Below are 19,980 nucleotides of genomic sequence, written 5' to 3'. Positions count from 1 at the left end.
CCATATAATTGTGCAATTTGACATTTCTAAAATTATTTTTGCTGAGTTTAATTTAAACACACCAATTAAAAAAAAATATTGTTTTCTGATAAGTTTTGGTGCTGTTATTTTGTGGTATTTTGATAAATGTATTTATTTTTTGCAAAACTGCGTCATAGGAGTCAAATAATCAACAACCGGATGTTGCCACTGGCACAAACCACGAAGAAGAACGCGACAGGAAGTAAGTAGTTGGAGGATCATGGCGCAGCATGTTTTTTATTGACTTATGACATAAACAAACTTATGCACATGTGAGTTTAATTGCGTTTCTTGTTGCGAAATTATGTTTTTTAGACATCAGCAAAATGTTGACAAAATTTTGCATACACTTAAAATGGAAACGCAGCTAATATGACCAAAAAAACACCTCATATTAGCGCCAAAGATTAAAAAAAAAATCAAAAATCTAGTTACTTTCACTAAGGGAATTTATTTTCCAAACGTCAAAATGCGCGATTATGTGGTCAATGTGCAGCTACTGTTTGATTTGAAGAAACAATGCCACAAAAAGCACCCGGAAGATTGCGAAAGCGCTTTTCCATTGATTCATCCGAGGAACGCAGGCACACATGCATGCACCCTCTCAAACACAGAGGCTGTGTGTTGACTTAAGAGTTAATGAATGGATGATTGAGGACTGGGAGGACTAGGGAGAGCAGCTCCGTGGAAACAACCCCTCTTTCCCATGGAAAGCAGCATATAAGTTGAGTTAAAGACAGAGAAAATGAGCGCTGCACACAGACCGAGCTAATTTCTGTGCGCAAAGAGAGAGAGGGAGAGAGCCTGGAGGGGCTTTTTGGAAGCTTTCGAAAGCACCAATAAAGCAAGTAGCATGTTCTTGACAAGAACCCAAAGGGGAAGAGAGTGAAAGAGGAGCAGCTGTTGGAGGAGGAGAGTGAGACAAAGACGGAGTAGGGGGGCTGTCCTTGCTTGCTCTTCTCTCCGAGGTCTGAATGTGGGAAGAGGCAGTGGGAGATCAGGACCAAGAAAAGAAAAGAGCAGTAAGGAAAATGTTTGGCATGTAAAAAAACACACATCTGACAGCTGTGTGTTGTGGATAGTTTCGGGAAAGCACCTTTGTGTGTGTGTGTGTGTGGTGAGTGTTTTTGAGGGGTCGGGGACCATGCTGCAAGGGAGGACTGTTCCCTGGGTCTGCGCGCTCCTGCTGGGGCTGATGGGGCTCCCGGCGTCGGGCTCCGACTTTCAGCATCACCGATACGAGGACATGGTGCGGGTACTGTTTGCGGTGCACAGCGACTGCCCCTACATCACCCGCATCTACAGCATTGGGCGCAGCGTGGAGGGGCGCCACCTCTACGTGCTGGAGTTCAGTGACAACCCAGGGATCCACGAAGCTTGTGAGTAACACCTGATTCATTGTTTGGAAGCACATTTAGCAAAAACAGGTTTTATGGTGTGTTGAAATCAGGGCCGGCCCAAACCTTTTTGGGGCCCTAACCAGGTTTTCATTTGGTGCCCCCCCCCAAAATACGAACATGTCAACCTGGAATGGTTGATCATTCCTCGGTTACTCTTATGTGTGTACCATACCTGGTATTATTAGCTCTGCATTTTCATTACCAACGAAATCTTTGTCTAAAAAACAAAATTTTGCATTTGCGATGTTTCCAATAAATGAGAAAAACAAGCTTGTTCCCATGATAAGGCATTAAAAATCAATGGCAGCTACATGAAATATATTCAGAAATCATCAGAGGAATCGTCGGCCTGTTAGTCAGACATTGGCGCGACAAGCCCCTCATACATGGCAGCGACTAAATCAATTAATCACTTAAATTAAATTAAAGTGAGCTTAATAATTTCCATTTGCATGATTTATTCTTTTTCTCTTTTGTCCCTTTGGTCTTAACTACCCCTTTTATTGAAGGACAATTATGTTAACAGAGTCTTCATAATTCATTTTATTTGTTGTTTTTGTTTATTTATTTCGGATATTTAAAATGTCTTCCAGTTCCCGTGTTAAATGTTCATTAAAACTTACATTTTATTGATCCTTGAGACTCACTATTATGCCGTTACCTATATATTACTTGAAAATTGTCTCAAAACAACAATATAATAATATAATTCATCATCCAGAAAATGTTTTTAAAGTAACATAAGATGATAAATTATAAATTTACTGTAAACAGGTTAAAATGTTTGATATCAGTATACAGTATTTATTGTGTAACAACCTTAAAAATAATATAGAACTTGTTTTTTATGTTTAATGCTATTTAGTTTGTATTATTCAATCCTATTTTATGTTTAACCAACATGCTAACTTGGTGCTCTTGGGGGCCCCCTAGTGGTGTGAGTGTTTAACTCTCATATGCCTCTCGTTGAAATTAATTTGCATTCAAATAAGGCTGGGAAAATGAAATTGATCTTGGTGGAACAGTTGGTGGAACAGATTTCAGAGCACATTCTGTTCGTACTTTTATCTGCTGGGACATAGCTGGCAGAAGACGGAGCAGTCTGCGAGGATTCTGGTTTTGAAAAACACAAGCTCTCCGATTTGGCTAGATGAGGACAAGAAAAGAGAGGAGTGATTCCAAGGCTGCCGTCTCTGATAAACATCAGCGAAAAGAAGAAAATACAAAAGAGCTGAGCCAACATCTGTGTTTCATCTCAGTTTTTCTGCCATCCAGCCTCTGACAAATTTTGTGGTGTAACTCAAAGCTGAGCAGATGACTAATAGGTTCACTTTGAGTCAACATGGGTTTAACCCTGAGCCTACTCCTGCAAAAATGTTTTGCTTGTTTAATCCCCCCACCTCCTTTCCTCTGCTCCAAATCAGTTCCTCTGTTTGTTTTGCCCATTTATTGCAAATTAAAAAGCACAACTTCATTGCACATTTTTATGTGGGTAAAATACCAACTAATCATATCCCATGTCATCAAGATTTCTTTTTTGTTTTTCCATTCCCTCATGTGCTTACGCCAGAATTTGAAAAATAGCCTGACATCTGCAAAGAATGCAGTTATGGCCACGTCTGAGCTTGCATTTCTATTTCTTTTTCTCGTTCCTGCTTTTGCACACGTAGCGGCTTCCTTCAGTAGAATTGAAGGATGTGTGCCTTCTCTGTCGCAAGGTGAAAAACAGGAACTGTTCGCTTCATGACAGGGGAGTTACCCGAGGTCTCGTCTAGGTCAACATTTCTTACTCTCTTTAGGAATTCGGCTGCCGGCTGTTACTGAACTCACTTTGTGGTAAAGAACAGGAAATTAAGCCATGAACAATTAATGGAAAGCGTTAATAAATTTGGAGGTATCAGCGCTGCTTCCCTCCAAATAAATCAAATCATATTTGATAGTCCAGGAACTGTTTGGTGTTCTAGTTCCAGAATAGGCTTCTGGGCGCTTCAAGAGTGATTAATGAAGCGACCCTGGGGAATAGGGAAATCTATCCAGCCGACGAGGTTGTTTGGATTGGTTGCTCAAAGATACCGACGAGAATACCAGATGACCTTCTCGGGAGTAGCGAAATCAGCCACAATCACTTCTTTGCCTTGGCTGAAATTGTCCTTTTTGAGAAGAGTTTAAGTTTTTCCTCCTGTCAATTTACTCAAGGATTTTGCAGCTGCAGCGTTGATTTATCTTAGCTAAATTCATATCACAATTTGTGCAAAAACGTACAGAAATGTCCTTTAACATCACTTAGAATTAGAGGTAGACATTTATTGTATTGTTTATCATTTATCCTGATAAATTTCTCTTCATTGTTAGAATTTTGATTGATCGTTGTATCGATAAACCTCCCTCAGACTAGTTTGATATTTGTACTATTTTCTCCAATGTTTGTTCAACAAAAGAATCCATAAATAGCAACAAATTTTAAATGTTCAGCTTAGTGACACAAATCACACTGCTTTACATGATTATTGAACTAAATAAGCTCATTACAAGAGAAAATGTTTGTCTAAAGTATTATTTGTGTTTGTGGGGCTATAATTGCTCTGACACACAGTCACAGCCATATAGTTACCTTAAAAAAGATGTAATAAATAATTCTTATTGTCACTTTTATCGTTATTATAATAACACCTCCTATTGTGATAAAACTTTAATTCCCTATCGCCCAGCCCTACTTTGTGTGTTATTGATTGATGGTTAATGAGCTGAAACTTGAAGAACAGAAGCAGCCTTTAGCAGTATATATTTTTATTTACTCAAAGACTTAGCCTCCACTCAGACTCTGGGACTCTCATAAACTCTCATAAATCTTTATCTCTTCCAATTAGTGTTGAAAATAAGCTGGAAATTGTAGATGATTTGCATAAATGATTAATGCTGTCCCCTGTGAGTTACTGTATAGTAAGGAGGGAAGTAAAGTTTATTTTATAAAGTGCCTTTCACAGACACAAAGTTACAGCGCTGTGCATATAAATCACACTGAAGCTATACATAATCTAAACAAAACATGATTAATGCAGTAAAATTAAGCCAGGGAGAACAAAACTTTAAATGTCTGCTGTCTGTGTTCCTTGTTTAGAGTAAGTTTCTTGTTTAAAATAAAGTAATAGAAAACAAGAAAAACTTCAACACAAATACCAAGCTGTATTCAACTGAAAGTTTGCAAAACAGTCAAGTAAATTAGCACTTTAGAATCTTTAGAATTATAAAGAATTAATTTAGGGGAAGCTAAGTGCGCTAAACATCTTCAAAGTTAGCTTAAGGGCTAATTACCTCCACTGTTAGCGAATCAGCAACACCTTGTCTAATATTATTTATATAAGCGCACAATAAGCGTGTACGTGATCCTATTCTGCTCCGCTAGTAATCGCACATCCCAGATGATTTGTACCTGACTCACTCCAGGGTTACAACTAGCAACAAAATGGAGCTGGAATATGCGAAGCAAAACCAAAATAAAGGGAAAAAGTTACACTGCTTACTGAAATGGTGGTCTGAAGCAGTAAAAGCTTAATTACAATAATATGTTGGGTTTAATTCTGCCCTGGGCGTCTAATTAAATTAAATTACTGGATCAGGAACGGACACAATAGCTGTGAGGTTTCGCCTCCAGATGCGGACTGCGAGGAAGTCCTGCGTTCAGACCACAGAGAGTCATTTAAATTAGAGCTGTTTAAATTTTATTGTTTATTTGTAGTTATTGGGGCCACCGTTAGCGGTCGCTGTCAATGCTGCGAAAAAGTTAAGTGTGTTCATCTGCATATTTGCAAATATGTACAACCTGTTTTTTATGCTCTACAAGCCAAATGTGGTCGACTAACTACTATATTTAATTATTTATTTCAAACAATTTGAGAAAACAAGAACAAAATAATTAGCTTACCACTATTTACCACTGTTTTTCTGTTTGGAAAGTGAGCACCTCTTTAATTACACCCCTTATATAAGCACGTAATGTTAGGATGTACTGTAAGTAACATGCCTGATTAATATTGAAATAATTTTGCTGACCTGTTCAGTATCTGCAAAAAGTGGAAATCTTGACATTAATTCAACAGTATTTTTGTTTTTGCAGTGGTTGAGTTGAAAAAGCACTTCCTTTCTTTCTTATTCTTAAAGCTGCACTACTCAGTTATTTACAGGCTGATCTGGTACTGTTTAAAAAATTTAAATTAAAAATGTGTATGTGTGCTCATGCTGGATGACCTTTTTTACTTTCCTGCTGCCTGCGTTTTTCCAATTCTTCCCCCAGTGGAGCCGGAGTTCAAGTACGTGGGCAACATGCATGGCAACGAGGTGCTAGGCCGTGAACTCCTCATCAAGCTCTCGCAGTTTCTCTGCGAGGAGTACCGGGCCGGAAACCAGCGGATCACGCGGCTGATCCATGACACACGCATCCACATCCTGCCCTCCATGAACCCCGACGGCTATGAAGTGGCAGCCAGGCAGGTAATGTAAACTCTGGTATATGTGAGAGCTTTTTTCACCCTGAAGGAAAAACCAGAGACAGGGATCTCCCCAAGGGACTCTCTTTGTCTGTTTTTCTAATCTAGTCATCTGCTACCTAAGAAGAAAAAATAAGTAGATTTGGGTTTTTTTTATTTGCCAAAAATGACAGGGTCCCAGAGTGAAACTAAACACCTGTAAGTTGAATCAAAGCACATTCCTCACACTCCACACACAGTTTGTTTAAATCCACGCGATAATATGCTAAGCAATCTGTTTTAATTTCAAATGACACATTCAGACAATAGCAGGTCATTTTTATCCCTGCGTTTGCTCGAGTTAGTAACTATCTTAGAGGTAATTGGGAACTGAACCACAGATCGCATGCTACGCACTCTGACACAAACACACACACGTGTGTGCAATCTCTTTGAGGCTAATTATAAGTCCGGAAGCGAGCTCCAGCACATGGCAGACAGTCGGAGCTCATAGGAATAACTGCACTGTAATTTGGCTCTTAGCAGATGTTTGGGTGCAGCACCATCTGGATGGTAAGGTTTGTTTTCCTGAATCTTGGTTTGGATCGTGTTGGTTCTGTCCTATGCAATCACAGAAGGAACAACAGAACCGGATATATTTTCATGAAGGTGTCTGTAACGGTTTTCAAAAGTGATATTCTGGTATGTTCAGTTCGATTGGGGACCAAAGTTGCAACATTTGTTGAATTTTCAGATGGTTTGGTTTAGCTTTTTATGGAATTGTTGTTCTCAGAAGCAGCCGAGCTGTGATGCACAGAAACAAACCGTCACAAAGTTTCTTCACCCGGAGCTACAAAGTTACAACTGACCAACTGATGCTACTTCCGCTACAAGACAAACAGTCACGTAACTTCTGGGGCTGAACAAAAATAACTGTAAATTATATAAAATAAATGAATAAAAGAGTGTTTTATCCATACCTTAAAAAATAGTAATAATTTAAATAAAATACTTATTGGATTCAACATGCATGTACTGTATGTTTAAATTTGTTTTACTTTTGTTTAACCAGGTTATTGTGTGTTACCAGGTCCCTCTTGACAATGAGATCTAGATCTCAATTGGGTTTTACCTGGTTAAATAAAGGAAATAATAAATAAGTAAGTAAAAATAACTAATTGAAAAACTGTTCCCTCACGATGGCTGTATCATTTATTGCGATAAATTTATTATGATAATAATTTTTATTGTTGGGATTGTTATTGGTACTATTTGCTCCACTGTTTGTTCAATGAAGGTATCAGTAAATTTTAAAATATGGTTATATGCAGTTACTGTTTTGCAGTTTAATGATACAAATCACACTGTTTGTACTACAAATTGAAATGTTTTTCTAGAGCAGTATTTGTATTAGTGGGGCTCTAATTGCTATGACACACTTCTTATCGTTATTTTTATTGCTATCACAGTAGTACCACAAAATATCACGATAGAAATTTTAGTCTATATCGCCAACCCTTACGTCCCCTGGCCTGTGGGGGCGCTGCATCAAGAGCCACTGAAGGAAACGACACAAAACAAAAGCCTCAGAAGAAGATACTGACCAACTTTCTTCTTGACAAAAACGTAAACAAAAATGGAAAGCCGTCAAATGTTAGCGGTTATATGATTTCGTTTTGTCGTTTTGGAAAAGACTACGAGCCATTTCTCCCGGTAGCGCTGGACACCAACGTTTGTTTTGGTTGTATTTACCCAGAATGTCTTGCGCTAGGGTTAGCTTTAGCTTCTTGCTTTTTTTTTTTTGTTAGCGGTCCCCAGTCCAAACCGCACCAGAATTCACTTCAACCGAACCAAGACCTGAGTTTTTAAGGCCAAGTGAAAAATAAAACTTGGACCCCAGTGATTTACAGCAGCTAGCTGATACCAACAACACATGCTAAGCATTCACGCAGTTGGTCAATTTGTGTTTGTGGGTCAACAGGGTTCGGAGCTGAACGGATATCTGGTGGGTCGGGGGAATTCCAGAGACATTGATCTGAATCGAAACTTTCCAGACCTGAATTCACTGATGTATTACTACGAGAAAACCAACGGACGAAACCACCACCTTCCTCTGCCAGACAACTGGGAACATCAGGTCAGTGTTCCTGGAGAAAGTTCAATTATAATGTGTTTATGTCTGTTAAAAACACTTAAAAGACAAATAACCTTTTCTCGCTGCTTGACATTAAATAGACCTAACTGTTTCAGGACAGTTAGAATTTAAAACTTTACATTTCCTCAGTATTTGGTAGCATCGCCTTTTAAACTGTCTGACTTGGCTCAAATGTTTTAGTTTCGTTTTATAATGTGTTAACACAAACAGTTTTTGTCTCTGAGCAGAGTTGAGTAGTGTTGGGTCTAGATACCTATTAAACAAAACACAGGAAAGACAAGAGAGTTAAATTCTTTTTGTACTCGCGAGGAGAGCAGACAGAGAGATGCTTTCAGTTACAAATCTCCAACCGCTCTGAAAACACATCTCCCGCTCCCTCTATTTTATTGCTTTTTTAGGGGACCCTCTTACACTGAGCGCTTTAACTCTCAAAGGGAGGGGAAAACAATTTATCACATTGTTGCAGCGCTAATGACATTTACTATTAGACACATGTTATCTACACTCTAAATCTTTCTGCTCCAGTCGAGTACCAGACACGGCGTCGAGTACCACAGGAGAGCAGACAGAGTTGTCTCCGCTATCTCCACGAAGGCTTCACTGCTCTCTTTCTCAAAGAGGTCACAGGAAGGAATCATAATTATTCAACACACAGAGACATTACTTAGAATAGAGGAAAAAGAGAAAAAGCATATAATTAAACATTATCTAAATGTTACTACAAAGCTACATGATACAACGAATATTTGATAATTACTAAAAATACAATTTATCCAACAAGTAGTAACCAGTTATATTTACTTTTTGGAAAAAATGTACTCTGTGGAGTACTTTTTACTTGAGTAATTTTATTATTGCAACTCTTACTTGAATAAAACTTCTGGATACTCTACCCACTCTGAGTAACTTCACTGAATGACGAACAAGCCTGTTTTAAATTTAAATGTAAATTTAATTTCTGTTTGGAATCAATAAAGTATATTTGAATTTGAATTTGAATTTTGAATTTTTAACCAAAAATTCACCAGACACAATCAAATACCTGCAGTTTTTGTGTTAAAATTTTAGACTGAAAGAAATAGATTTGGAAACTGTTTCTTTTGCCTGATTTTGTTATTTTGTAATAAGGTTATTCATATAAATTATTTTCATTTTGGTCTCTAAAATACCAAAATTTCCACAAAAGTTTGTGTTTTGGTCTACTTGATCGTTATTTTTAAATATTAAATGATTTATGTTTTGATCAGTTACTCACTACTTGAATAGACCTTTTACCAAATAGTTGTCTTTACTCTTAAGTCATTTCTTGGACAAACACTTTTTTTTTCTGCTTCTGCGACAGGTACTTAACAGGTTGTTGCTAGGTAACCAAAAAGTGAGTGAGTTGCTAAGTAACTAAAGAGTGACTGAGTTAGTTGATTTCACCAACCTGTAAAATTATTGAATATTCTATCACACAAAGTGATCTTGTGTCTATCTCAATATATTATTACTGATTTATTGTCCAGCCCTAATATATTAAATGTAAATAATCTGGTTTTGGCAGCATACGTCTATTAACTTGTTAAGAGAGTCTATTTAAATGAAAGAAAATGCACAAGAAGGTGAGGAGATAAATGAAGCTTGGGGGAAACTGAATGAGTTTGTGTGTGTATGTGCTGAATAAAGAGCAACCGTAACATTGCTGGGTTTCTTTGGCATTAACTTTGTTGATATTTATAAATTGGCGAGTTTTGCACAGGATCAGATTGCTTTACCAGCTGAGCTACAGCAAATAAAAAAAAAAGACCATCCTTTTAAGCAATTCGGTGCAAATGTTGCACTCTTGAAACAGACAGGACTCTGTCTTCTGTTTTGGTAATTTTATTTGCCCCACGCTGTGTGTATATTTTTTGGAATTGTTCTCTCAGAAGCAGACGGGCACTAACCTACAGAAACAAAACCGTCACAAAGTCTCTTCTCCCAGAGCTACAAAGTTCCAACTGATGCTACTTCTGCTACAAGACAAACAGTGACATAGCACACAGCTCAGATTCTGTCAAACTTCTGTGGCTGAACAAAAATAACTAGACAAATAAAATATATTAAATAAATGAATAAACGAGTGTTTTATCCATAACAGGGTTTCCTCTAGTCTATTATAAGCCTGGCAGCCCGCCATGCTTTACTAGCTGCCCCGCCAGGCAGCTAGTTTGCTTGTTTTTGTTATTAGAAAAATTAATCATCATCAAAAAAAAAAAGATTCTACAGGTGGTTTGTTTTATGTTGTAAGTGTGTTGAGTGGCTTGCTTTTAAGTCCTCTGAACGCTTGTGTTTTACTATAAAAGCTAGTCTCCGCTTTATTAACACAAATATCAAATTTTATGTTGTTTTCATGTATTTGTTTTAGGTTTTTGCATGTTAAAAAGCACAGAAAACGGCTTGAAAAAGTAAAGTTTCAAGTAAAGAAAGCACATATCTTTCATATCTTTCTCTTACTGTCATTTTTAGAAGCTGCAGTTTTGTGAATATTACCTTTAAAGTCTCTTTCAGGGTACAAACTGTTGGCTTGACTTTACAGAGTAAATACCATCGTTGAGGTTGGCTTCAGAAGACACCTGGCTTCATTCCAGGTGATCGAATGGCTTCTGTAGTTCGCTGTGTACTTGCTTCAGGGCACTCAAGCGTGAAATGAACAGTAGGGGGATTTATAAAAGCATGTGCCGTCAAACTATTGCAAATAGTCTGCCAAAAGGCACGTTTCCAGCATGAGGGTCAGGTCCTTGGGGGAGTCTCAACTTCTTCTCTCAAATGCAGAAAGAAAAAGCTGCTGTTCATGATTAACCCTTTTAAGTTTTCCTACCAGCTGGAATGAATATTGTAGCCTAACGGATTTCCATTTAATCAAGATACAACAGCGTCCTTCAGTCTATTGTGCAAAGTTGAAAGTAGACATGATGGTGTTTGTATCACATTTTAGCAGATTTCCATCTGCTCTTAATAAAATGATGATCATTAGTCATATGAAATGTTTATAAGGTTGCATTGTTTTTGCAGAAACCAAAGCCTGTCTTCTGTTGTTAATGTTGTTAAATTTTTAAACAAGTTAAAAAAAGACTCATTCGGTGTCATGTTCAGTTTCTGGTTGGATCCTCGTGGAGGCAGACTTGAAGAGCTTTAATAATGAGAAATAAAGATTTAAAGACATTTAAGGAGAACTGCACTGAGAAAAGTTACAAAGAGTTTAGACAGGAGCAAACAAAAACCGGGAGCTTAAATACTGAGGTGGAAAACAATAAACCAGGTGAACTAATCAAAGGAGACGTGGAAACAGTTGTGGCAGAAGGAAAGCGGGAAAACAGGGAGAGGGAGACTAATTAACAGAAAGGGAGAGAGAAAGAGCAACAAAGATTTAAGAGAAATAAATCCAAATGCACAAGAAACTAAACACAAAGGATTGAACTGATAATTTATTAAATAAAGAACAAATGAAATGACTACAAGAAGACATATGGGAAAAAAAGAACAACAATGTCCTGAGAAAAACACAAACACTCAAGGAGTTGGATAATTACTGCTGATTCAATTACTTCTTCAACAGTAAAACATTTACTTACAAAAAACACAGTGCAACATCAATAACGTCATTAAGTAAAACCCACCATCGTAATATCAATTTAAACAGTGGCATATAGACTTTTTGGTTTTATCAACAGATAAAACATGCTTTATACAGGAAACTCTCCATGATTTGTTTATTTTTAAAATATTTACAAAATTGTTAAATATTATAAAGTGGTTGTTGGTGTAATCATAATGTAGCAAGACAAAGTAAAAAAATTTAAACAAATGATCTAAATATATAATTCTAGACTCTTACATTACTGGGAAACTGGTTTAGGAGGCTGGTTTCTCATCCCTCAACTTTAAACCAGTTTAATCAGAAATGCTGTAACCTCGGGAAACATTTTGTGTCTTGAGTTTTCCTCTCAAGCAAACATGAGGAGTTTATAATTTCCGTCTTTTTTCACATGCATATTTTCCATTAAAAGGTTAAAACTACTGTTTTTCTATCTGGCAGCTACAGTTTGTCCCAGATGGCCGCCTCCAGACTGGGAGACACAACCGTGCCACTGTTATCGCCATGTTATTCATGCTGGTCAGGGTAACATTTACTGGCAACATGAAGCCACAGGCTCTGCGTTAGCCTACAGGCAAATCAAGGCTGCATGCTGTAATTTAGCCAAGTGATAATATTTCATTCAAAGGAATGATTGAAGTGAAAAATGCCTCACTGTTCTTCAGATGTGGGGAAATGACCTAAGATTTACAGAGACTCTGAAATATTTAGTGAAAATCCTCCATAAATAGAAAATCTTATGTTTTCATCTTTTGCTAATTACTTGGTAAACTGATGTCTTGATGTTGTAATCACTACCTTTTAGAAGAGTTTTGAGAAAACCTCACTGTGTGAAGCAGTAAGTTATCACATGTGCATTACGCTGTAAAAAAAGAAATACTAAAATCTACTCAGGCAGCAGTTTACAACCAATATTTTCAATGAGATTTTACAGTTTGGATTTGAGTCAAAGTTAATTTAAGCCTTTTACATTTAGTAATTTAATTGAAGTATACTCAAATAGAAAATATAATTTAATTAATTTAATTTAAAAATAAAATTAAGTAGGAAAAAAATCACTTTTTACATTTATATAAATTAATCATAAAAATAAATGTAGTTAATGTAAATGAATCGAACAACGAAGTATAAGAGCCAAGCTACAAGAATTGCTGTGCAATTAGGAGAATATAGTCATACTATTAGCAGAATAAAGATGCAATTTTACTAGAGGAACATATTAAAATTATAGGAAGAAGCAGTTTTAATAAGAAAAAAGCTTTAAAAATCGTTTTGGAGTTCTTTTAAAATTACTACTTCATTCTCCTAAAATTATTACTTCATTCTGGTGATATTAAGACTTTATTTTTGTATTATTTCAACTTTATTCTGGGAATTACTATGACTGTATTCTTGTTATGAAAACAGATATACTTCCTCATAGAGTTGACCTGAATTGAAAACATGCTTGTTAAACAAGATGGCAGCATTGGGCATGCTGACATCACTCTGAACTGCGGAAACCAATTAAGTGCATTAGTGACAAGAAATCCAGACTTTTCAAACATTAGATTCTCAAAAATAATTGATTTAGTTCATTCCTTATTGCACCGTAACCCTCAGCATTACTCTGTTTCAAACTCTCACCCTGACTCTTCCTCACAGGTTGAACCTGAGACTCTGGCAGTCATAAAATGGATGCAAAACTACAATTTTGTCTTGTCGGCCAATCTCCACGGAGGAGCAGTGGTGGCCAACTACCCCTTCGACAAGTCACGAGACGCTCGCATTCGAGGGAGGACCATGTACTCAGCCACTGCAGATGACAAAATCTTCAGGCAGGTGTGCAGCTGCTTTAACGTTTCTTCCAGATGTTGCACATCTGACCTGATCTCATTGTTATCTGTTGCGTATTTGTGTTTTCATCTGAATGACGCGTTTGTGTGTGATGATAGTTGGCAAGGACGTACTCGTACGCTCACAGCTGGATGCACTTAGGCTGGAACTGTGGAGACTTTTTTAACGAAGGCATCACCAACGGAGCCAGCTGGTATTCTCTGTCTAAAGGTAAACAGTTAACTCTTAACATGATGCGTCCTCTGTACATGTTACTGACTTGTTTGTCTTTTCTCACCTTGTAAATATACTCTCTCTCGGCTTCAGCACTTTTCAGCATTTCCTGCAGTGTTTGTTTTTTGGTTTCCACCCAACACTTTGATCATTGCTTTGTCACTGGATACCGTCCCAAGCCTTTTTCTGGAAAGCTATCTCTCATACTGACTCATCGTTAACCAGTTTTGACCTTTGCCTTTGCTAAACAAACCCACTCAAGTGATTCTGTCCTGTGTTTGGACCATTGTTATGTCTCAGCAATGTTCAATTAGCCAGTTTTACTTTTCAGAAAATGACTTTCTTCACTTTTTTCCTTAGTCAACTTTATTTGTATAGCACATTTCAGCAACAGAGCGGTTCAAAGTGCTTTACATCATGAAAACATCATGCAGTCACTGATTCTAAAACAATAAATATTGCATTTTGTCAATGTTATCATTAAAATCATCAAGCAAATACATATCGGGTACGTTAATCAATAGCGGTGTTTCCATTACAAATGTTTGCAAAACATCCAGAAAAAAAAGTTTGCTGGAAGTTTGTTCCAGATTAATTGAGCATAGAAACTTTAATAATTCAAAAATATGGAGTGGCGTCAAATTTTAGCGGTTGTATGATTTCTCTTTTGTCTTTGGTAAAAAAAAAAAAAAAAAAAACACGATTCTTTTCTCCTGCTGGTACTAAACTCTCGCATTTGTTTTGGTTGTATCTACCCAGCATGATATAGTCTGCTTCCTGCTTTCAGAGCCATTTTTGGTCCACTTGGCATTCACATACGCTTTTGAACGGCACCAAGGTTAAATTTAACTTTAACTAAACTAAACTAAAACCTGGTCTGCTTAGGGTTTTAGGTGGACCAGAGTTTGCTTTTTTAGTCTGCATCAGTGTTTGATAACGCATTCACATCCTCCCAAACAAACTGGACTTTCTAGATAAACTAACTAGAGTTGGATTAAAGCAGACTAAACGGGGCTGGTGTGTTCGTGGTTGTTTTTCTTGTGTTTCTCTTGTGTTGCCCTAAGATGAACTGGCAACCTGTCCAGAATGTACTCTTGGACGAGCATAGTTTAATAAAAATTGTGAAGTCATGTTGAGCAAACCCCTGTGCAACCAAAGAGACTGAGTATTAAAATTCTCAGCTGCACACAAGCACAGACTTGGTAAAAAAAAGACAAGTATGGACGAGGCCTGAAATCCAGTGATAAAATTTGGATTTTTTTTATCACTGCCACAGGGGAAAAACAGATGAAGGTTGGACTATCTGTTGGGTAATGTTGTCATGCTGTGTACGATTTACTCCAGAAGTTGTAACGATTAAGTTATGCTTCATACTGTACACTGAGGACTACTGTAGTGCTAATTACTATTATCATCACAGTCCGAGTAAACTAGAAGATTTATGCAGAACTCTTAGAAATGAGTCAATGGTTAATCAATTTAAAGTAACGATTTTGATCTATATATGTAGTATAAAACCAATCTAGGTTTAGACTAGGGATGGGCAATATGACTGACAAATATATCAGGATATAAGCATTTCATGCCAATCAATAATTTTTGTTTTAAATACCTGAAATACTGACAAACTGGTGATGTGATCTTTTCTGTTTTAGCCACAGTTTTTTCTCAGCTGTGTTGTTTGTTTTTTTTAGCAGTTATGAGGCACAGGAGCAAAACCTGAATCTGCTACTCTATTGGTCGTTGCTAGGTAACCAAAGAATGAGTTAGTTGATTCCGCCAACCTTTACTTAGCTGGGCTTGAGAAGTTGAGCTACGAAAGTTTTTCCTCTGTCTACATGAGTTCAGTGAAATTATTGAAAATTCTATCAGACATGTTATTTACTGATATTGATCACAATATATATATTTTTTTTTTTTTTATTGTCCAGCCAATAAACTTTGTAAAGTCCATAAATAAGTCTGTAAATGTTTCTAGTTGGTGTATTGTTATATCAAAATCAAAGTGGAGGAAACTCTCTGTATTCTTTTTTTTTGTTCAAAAATCAAAAGAATGATGAGAATTTGTGTTTGTTCCCATAAGAAAAATGGCTCTTACCCAGCAAGAACAATGATTGAGAAATGAGACCCATTTTTCCACCAAAGATTTATCTAAAACTTCAAATGTTTATCTGACCATTAGAGCAAGTGACAAGATAGGAAAAGTGTTCAGTTTTTGTCTCCAAAAACGTCTTGAACCTTCAGAGAAAGTGAGAGTTTTCTTCTAAAATCTTAACAGGAATAGAGTCATCATCTTTCATTTATTGTTTCTGTTTACTTAAGGCATGCAGGACTTTAACTACCTGTACACCAACTGTTTTGAGATCACTCTGGAGCTGAGTTGTGACAAGTTTCCTCCAGAGTCGTCGCTGCCCAGAGAATGGCTCGGCAACCGAGAGGCGCTGATTTCGTACCTGGAGCAGGTCAGAAAAATTCACCCTGATGTTAATTTAGTCCTTCTAGTGAACTCTTTTTCTAAATTTGGGCCTTCAGTTTCAGAGAAATATTCCTGCCAATGAGTGTTGTGGTCTGGTTTTAAAATGAAATGTGCTCTTAATTCACTGCGATTAAAATATATTGTCAGGAAGTCTTATTTCACAAAGGGGGGATAATTATTTTCCCCCCGTTGTGGTGAAACTGAAATCCCTTCATTCTGTGGAAAGTTTATTGTTTTGGAAAGTTTGTTTAACATGTAATTTGTAACCCCAAAACCACTACGGTTAACAGCTATCCATGGTATTAGTGTAAAAATGCTTCTCATGATGTTTTTGATCATAAAAACTCCAGCAGTTTGCTTTTCTTTTTAATGACATCTGTCTGTTTCCAGGTGCATCATGGGATAAAAGGCACGGTGTATGACGAGAACAACAACCCAATCAGTAAAGCTGAGATTGCTGTCGCTGGGATTAATCATGATGTCACAACCGGTAAGACTGCAGTTTGTTTCTACTTATATAAATGTTTTTATAACAAATTCAGTTTTTATAAGTGCTGAAAATGCATTTGCATCTATGTGACATGTATTAATAGATGCTATGTATGTAAATTTGGTTATTTGGGCTATCCATTTTGTGCATTTTTTGGAGTTATTTGTGGAGTCTGAAGAGAAATTTCAATTTTCTTAACAATAAAGTAGCTTATCTTATCTTGATCATTTGGATAGTTGCAGGAGACAGAAATTATAGCAATAGGCTTACACATCTGGAATAAATAATAGCTATTTGATGCAAAAACAGACATCTAAATAGTTTCCATTGCTGGAGGAGTTCACAGTTGATCTGACTGTAAGAGAAATTGACTAAATGAAAACAAGAGCAGTCAGTTTCAGAAAGAAATGAATCCTCCTCTGCTGGTCGAAGGGAGAAATGCACTTCTCAAAAAAGTCCAGTCTAAATACAGTGCTGGACAGAGGTTTACATAATGATAATGTCCATAAAAATTCTGTGTGCAAGTTTGAATTTATTCAAGATTTTCTTTAATCCACACAAGATCAAAGTTATACATATAGTGGTCATTTACAGGTGTACCTTCACTAATATTAGGTTAAAAGTAGAACTGGACAATAAATCAATAGCAATATGTATCGCAGTAGAGACGCAATCGGTATGAATAGATAATACGTCTAATAGAATATTTAATGTATAAAATATTCATCTAGACAAAGGAAAGGCTTTAGCCACTCAACCTCTAATAACCAGCTAAACAAAGCTGTTGGAATAAACTAACTCACTCACTTTTTGGTTAACTAGCAACTCACTCATTCCTTGGTTACCTAGCAACAGTTTGGTGAGTAACTGCCACAGCAGCAGTTTAAAGTTCCGCCACTTTCCTTCATAACTGCTTAAAAATTTAAAAAAACAAAACAAAAAACGCATGAATTGAAAACTGTGAATAAAAGAGGAAAGATCATACAACAAGTTTGGTTGTATTTCAGATATTTAAGACAGAAAAACAAATAAATTATTATACATAACTACTGATATGAAACACTTGTACCGTGATTCGTTTTTCAGCTGTCGTCTAGCCCTAGCTAAAAGTCCTTTAGGCAATTGAAGCTCAGCAAATAAAGGTTTTGTTGCCATTAACCTCGTTAATGTGCTACTCAATGTGCTAATGGTGGAGAAACAACTTACCGTTACAGGAAAACTGCTTATCCGCTGTCATTGGTGGCCATGCTAACTAGCCTTAGCATTAGTGGTTAGTTGTGGTGGACCAGCTGTAGAGAGCAAGTCTTTTAGGACCTTGTCTGATTTTAAATCCACATGTTTCCAGTTCTGATTTGTAAATGGCGATGTAGAATAACAATTGACACCAACCTCTGTGTCGTGGATTCCTCCAGGCGTGGATGGCGACTATTTCAGACTTCTGCTGCCAGGAACGTACACCGTGAAAGCCTCCGCTCCAGGTTACCTATCTTCATCCAACACGGTGACGGTGGGACCAGCTGAGGCTATCCAGGTACCTTCACGAAATTAATTAATTAACTAATTAAAAATTTTCAGAAAATCTCTACTTTGAAAGATTTAATTGTTTAAAAAGCGGCTGAAATACTCACCTTTTTTAAAAACTTGCTCCCTGGCAGCTTCATTTTTACTTGAAAAAAGCTCCAAAACAAAACCTAAAGGGGAAGCACCAACATGGGAAGAAGAACATTTCCGCCCACAAGGCGTCACTGAAGCTCGGCCCAAGATGAAACATGCACAGAAACGCACACAGAAGTTAACCCAGAGACACAGAGGAGGCATACCCAGCATATTAATTATGTAAATGATACATGTTTATGATATATCTTTGTAGTCTTAGGGTAATTATGGAATAAAAACATTATTTTCTTGTTGGTAATGATTATAAATCGTCCCATATACAGTATATGAAAGGATTGATCCAAGCCCAATGTATTTATGTAACAGTGTTGATATGTATGAACACAACTGTTTGTGTAAAGGGAAAAAAAGTAACTTTTTTTGTTGTCTTGGTTACGCAAAATTTGATGAGGACTGTAAAAGGAATTAAAAAATGTTTTTACAATTTTTCTACCAACTCTGATTTATTTTTTCACTGATTCTCCTTTCATATTCATATTTGTGAAAGGAATATGAATGTGTTTTGCATTTAGAAATATACAAAATTATAAGTAGATGCAATATAAACATTAAGAATAAAACTGCCTGAATTCTCAACATAATTTTGAAATTGATAACACACATTAATGATCTAAAAAAAAGAGAGAGAAAAGTTGTAGCGACCTCTAACTAATTTCTAAATTATTTCCTTAATCTCTCACCATGATTTTTGTTGTTGAACCTTTATTTGCACTAGAGGTAATAAATTTGCATTCTTATTAAAATTTCAAACTATTTTCCATAAACCCCAATGGTTGATTTGGTAGATTGTAATCTTTGGGTTTACAGGGTGTAAATTAATTTCAGCTCCTGTGGTGTCAATATTTATGGAGGGACAGAAGTGCCAAAATACAAATAAGTTATTAAATTGTTACTTACAATACTGATCCTTTGCTTCCAGTAGGTGGCAGCAAATAATGGTGCAAATAAATTTGAATTAAGGAGTTTGTAGCACACATTTAAGGGAAATGTTAAATTTGTTGGGATTTTTTTAGGTTTAGGATCTGATCAAAGGGTTATTAATAATGCTTTAAGTAATGAGGGGAAAAAGGAGGGCTGATGATGGGGTTTACAATTGGTCCCTTTTCCTGTTTTTATCTTTCATTTTAAAGATCTTAATTTTATTGGTTGTAGATAATCAGAAAACTTTGATTTGGTGGAAAAAATTACAGCATGACTCTTTAAATGATGGGGTTTCTTCATTATTTTTTTTTTATTTCTGACCTGCAGACTTTGTTTTTTATTTCTAAGGATAACGCATACATGTATATATATGTAAGCTTTTTTTTTTAAAACCAACAACAAAATATAACAAGTTATAGAGTAAAAGAAATAAATGTGTGGTTGATTTTCTTGAAAGATTATGTAGGCTTAAATAAAAATGACTTTTGTATGACATTCATTACATATTGCACAAAACTTGGAAAAAAAAGAATATTTTCGGATTTTTTTTCACAGGTGTGAAGATAGTTATTTGATTTTGATTAATTGGTGCATCTCTAAATGTGGTTAATCTTTTTTTCCAGTCATTTGAAACCATTGCAGAGCAATAATAGCCTCTCTGACGGACCAGAAAGAGGAAAAGAAAACTCTTCTGGGCACTCGTTGAATT

The 19,980-nt window shown here is 36.4% G+C and overlaps 1 protein-coding gene across 1 annotated transcript; it reads left to right on the top strand.

Annotated features, from left to right (window-relative positions):
* Window positions 1-761: 761 nt before the first annotated feature.
* cpn1 (carboxypeptidase N, polypeptide 1) lies at window positions 762-18,778 on the top strand. The gene is made up of 9 exons (XM_028029417.1): window positions 762-1,400; window positions 5,713-5,909; window positions 7,866-8,021; window positions 13,303-13,479; window positions 13,593-13,704; window positions 16,030-16,169; window positions 16,574-16,673; window positions 18,086-18,204; window positions 18,329-18,778. Exons 1-9 carry the CDS (start codon window positions 1,166-1,168, stop codon window positions 18,437-18,439), a joined length of 1,347 nt encoding a protein of 448 aa, XP_027885218.1. The 5' UTR covers window positions 762-1,165; the 3' UTR covers window positions 18,440-18,778.
* Window positions 18,779-19,980: the final 1,202 nt, after the last annotated feature.

The sequence above is a fragment of the Xiphophorus couchianus genome, chromosome 10, assembly GCF_001444195.1.
Source record: "Xiphophorus couchianus chromosome 10, X_couchianus-1.0, whole genome shotgun sequence".
Classification (NCBI taxonomy): domain Eukaryota; kingdom Metazoa; phylum Chordata; class Actinopteri; order Cyprinodontiformes; family Poeciliidae; genus Xiphophorus; species Xiphophorus couchianus.
Note: the sequence above shows the minus strand (reverse complement) of the source record. Positions and strands in the feature narration are given on the sequence as shown.

Excerpts from the sequence above, each read along its gene's own strand:
- cpn1 (XM_028029417.1), top strand. The coding sequence starts at position 1,166 with ATGCTGCAAGGGAGGACTGTTCCCTGGGTCTGCGCGCTCCTGCTGGGG. Across the intron at positions 13,480-13,592 it reads ATGACAAAATCTTCAGGCAG|TTGGCAAGGACGTACTCGTA; the intron begins GTGTGCAGCTGC and ends GTGTGATGATAG. Across the intron at positions 18,205-18,328 it reads GACCAGCTGAGGCTATCCAG|CTTCATTTTTACTTGAAAAA; the intron begins GTACCTTCACGA and ends GCTCCCTGGCAG.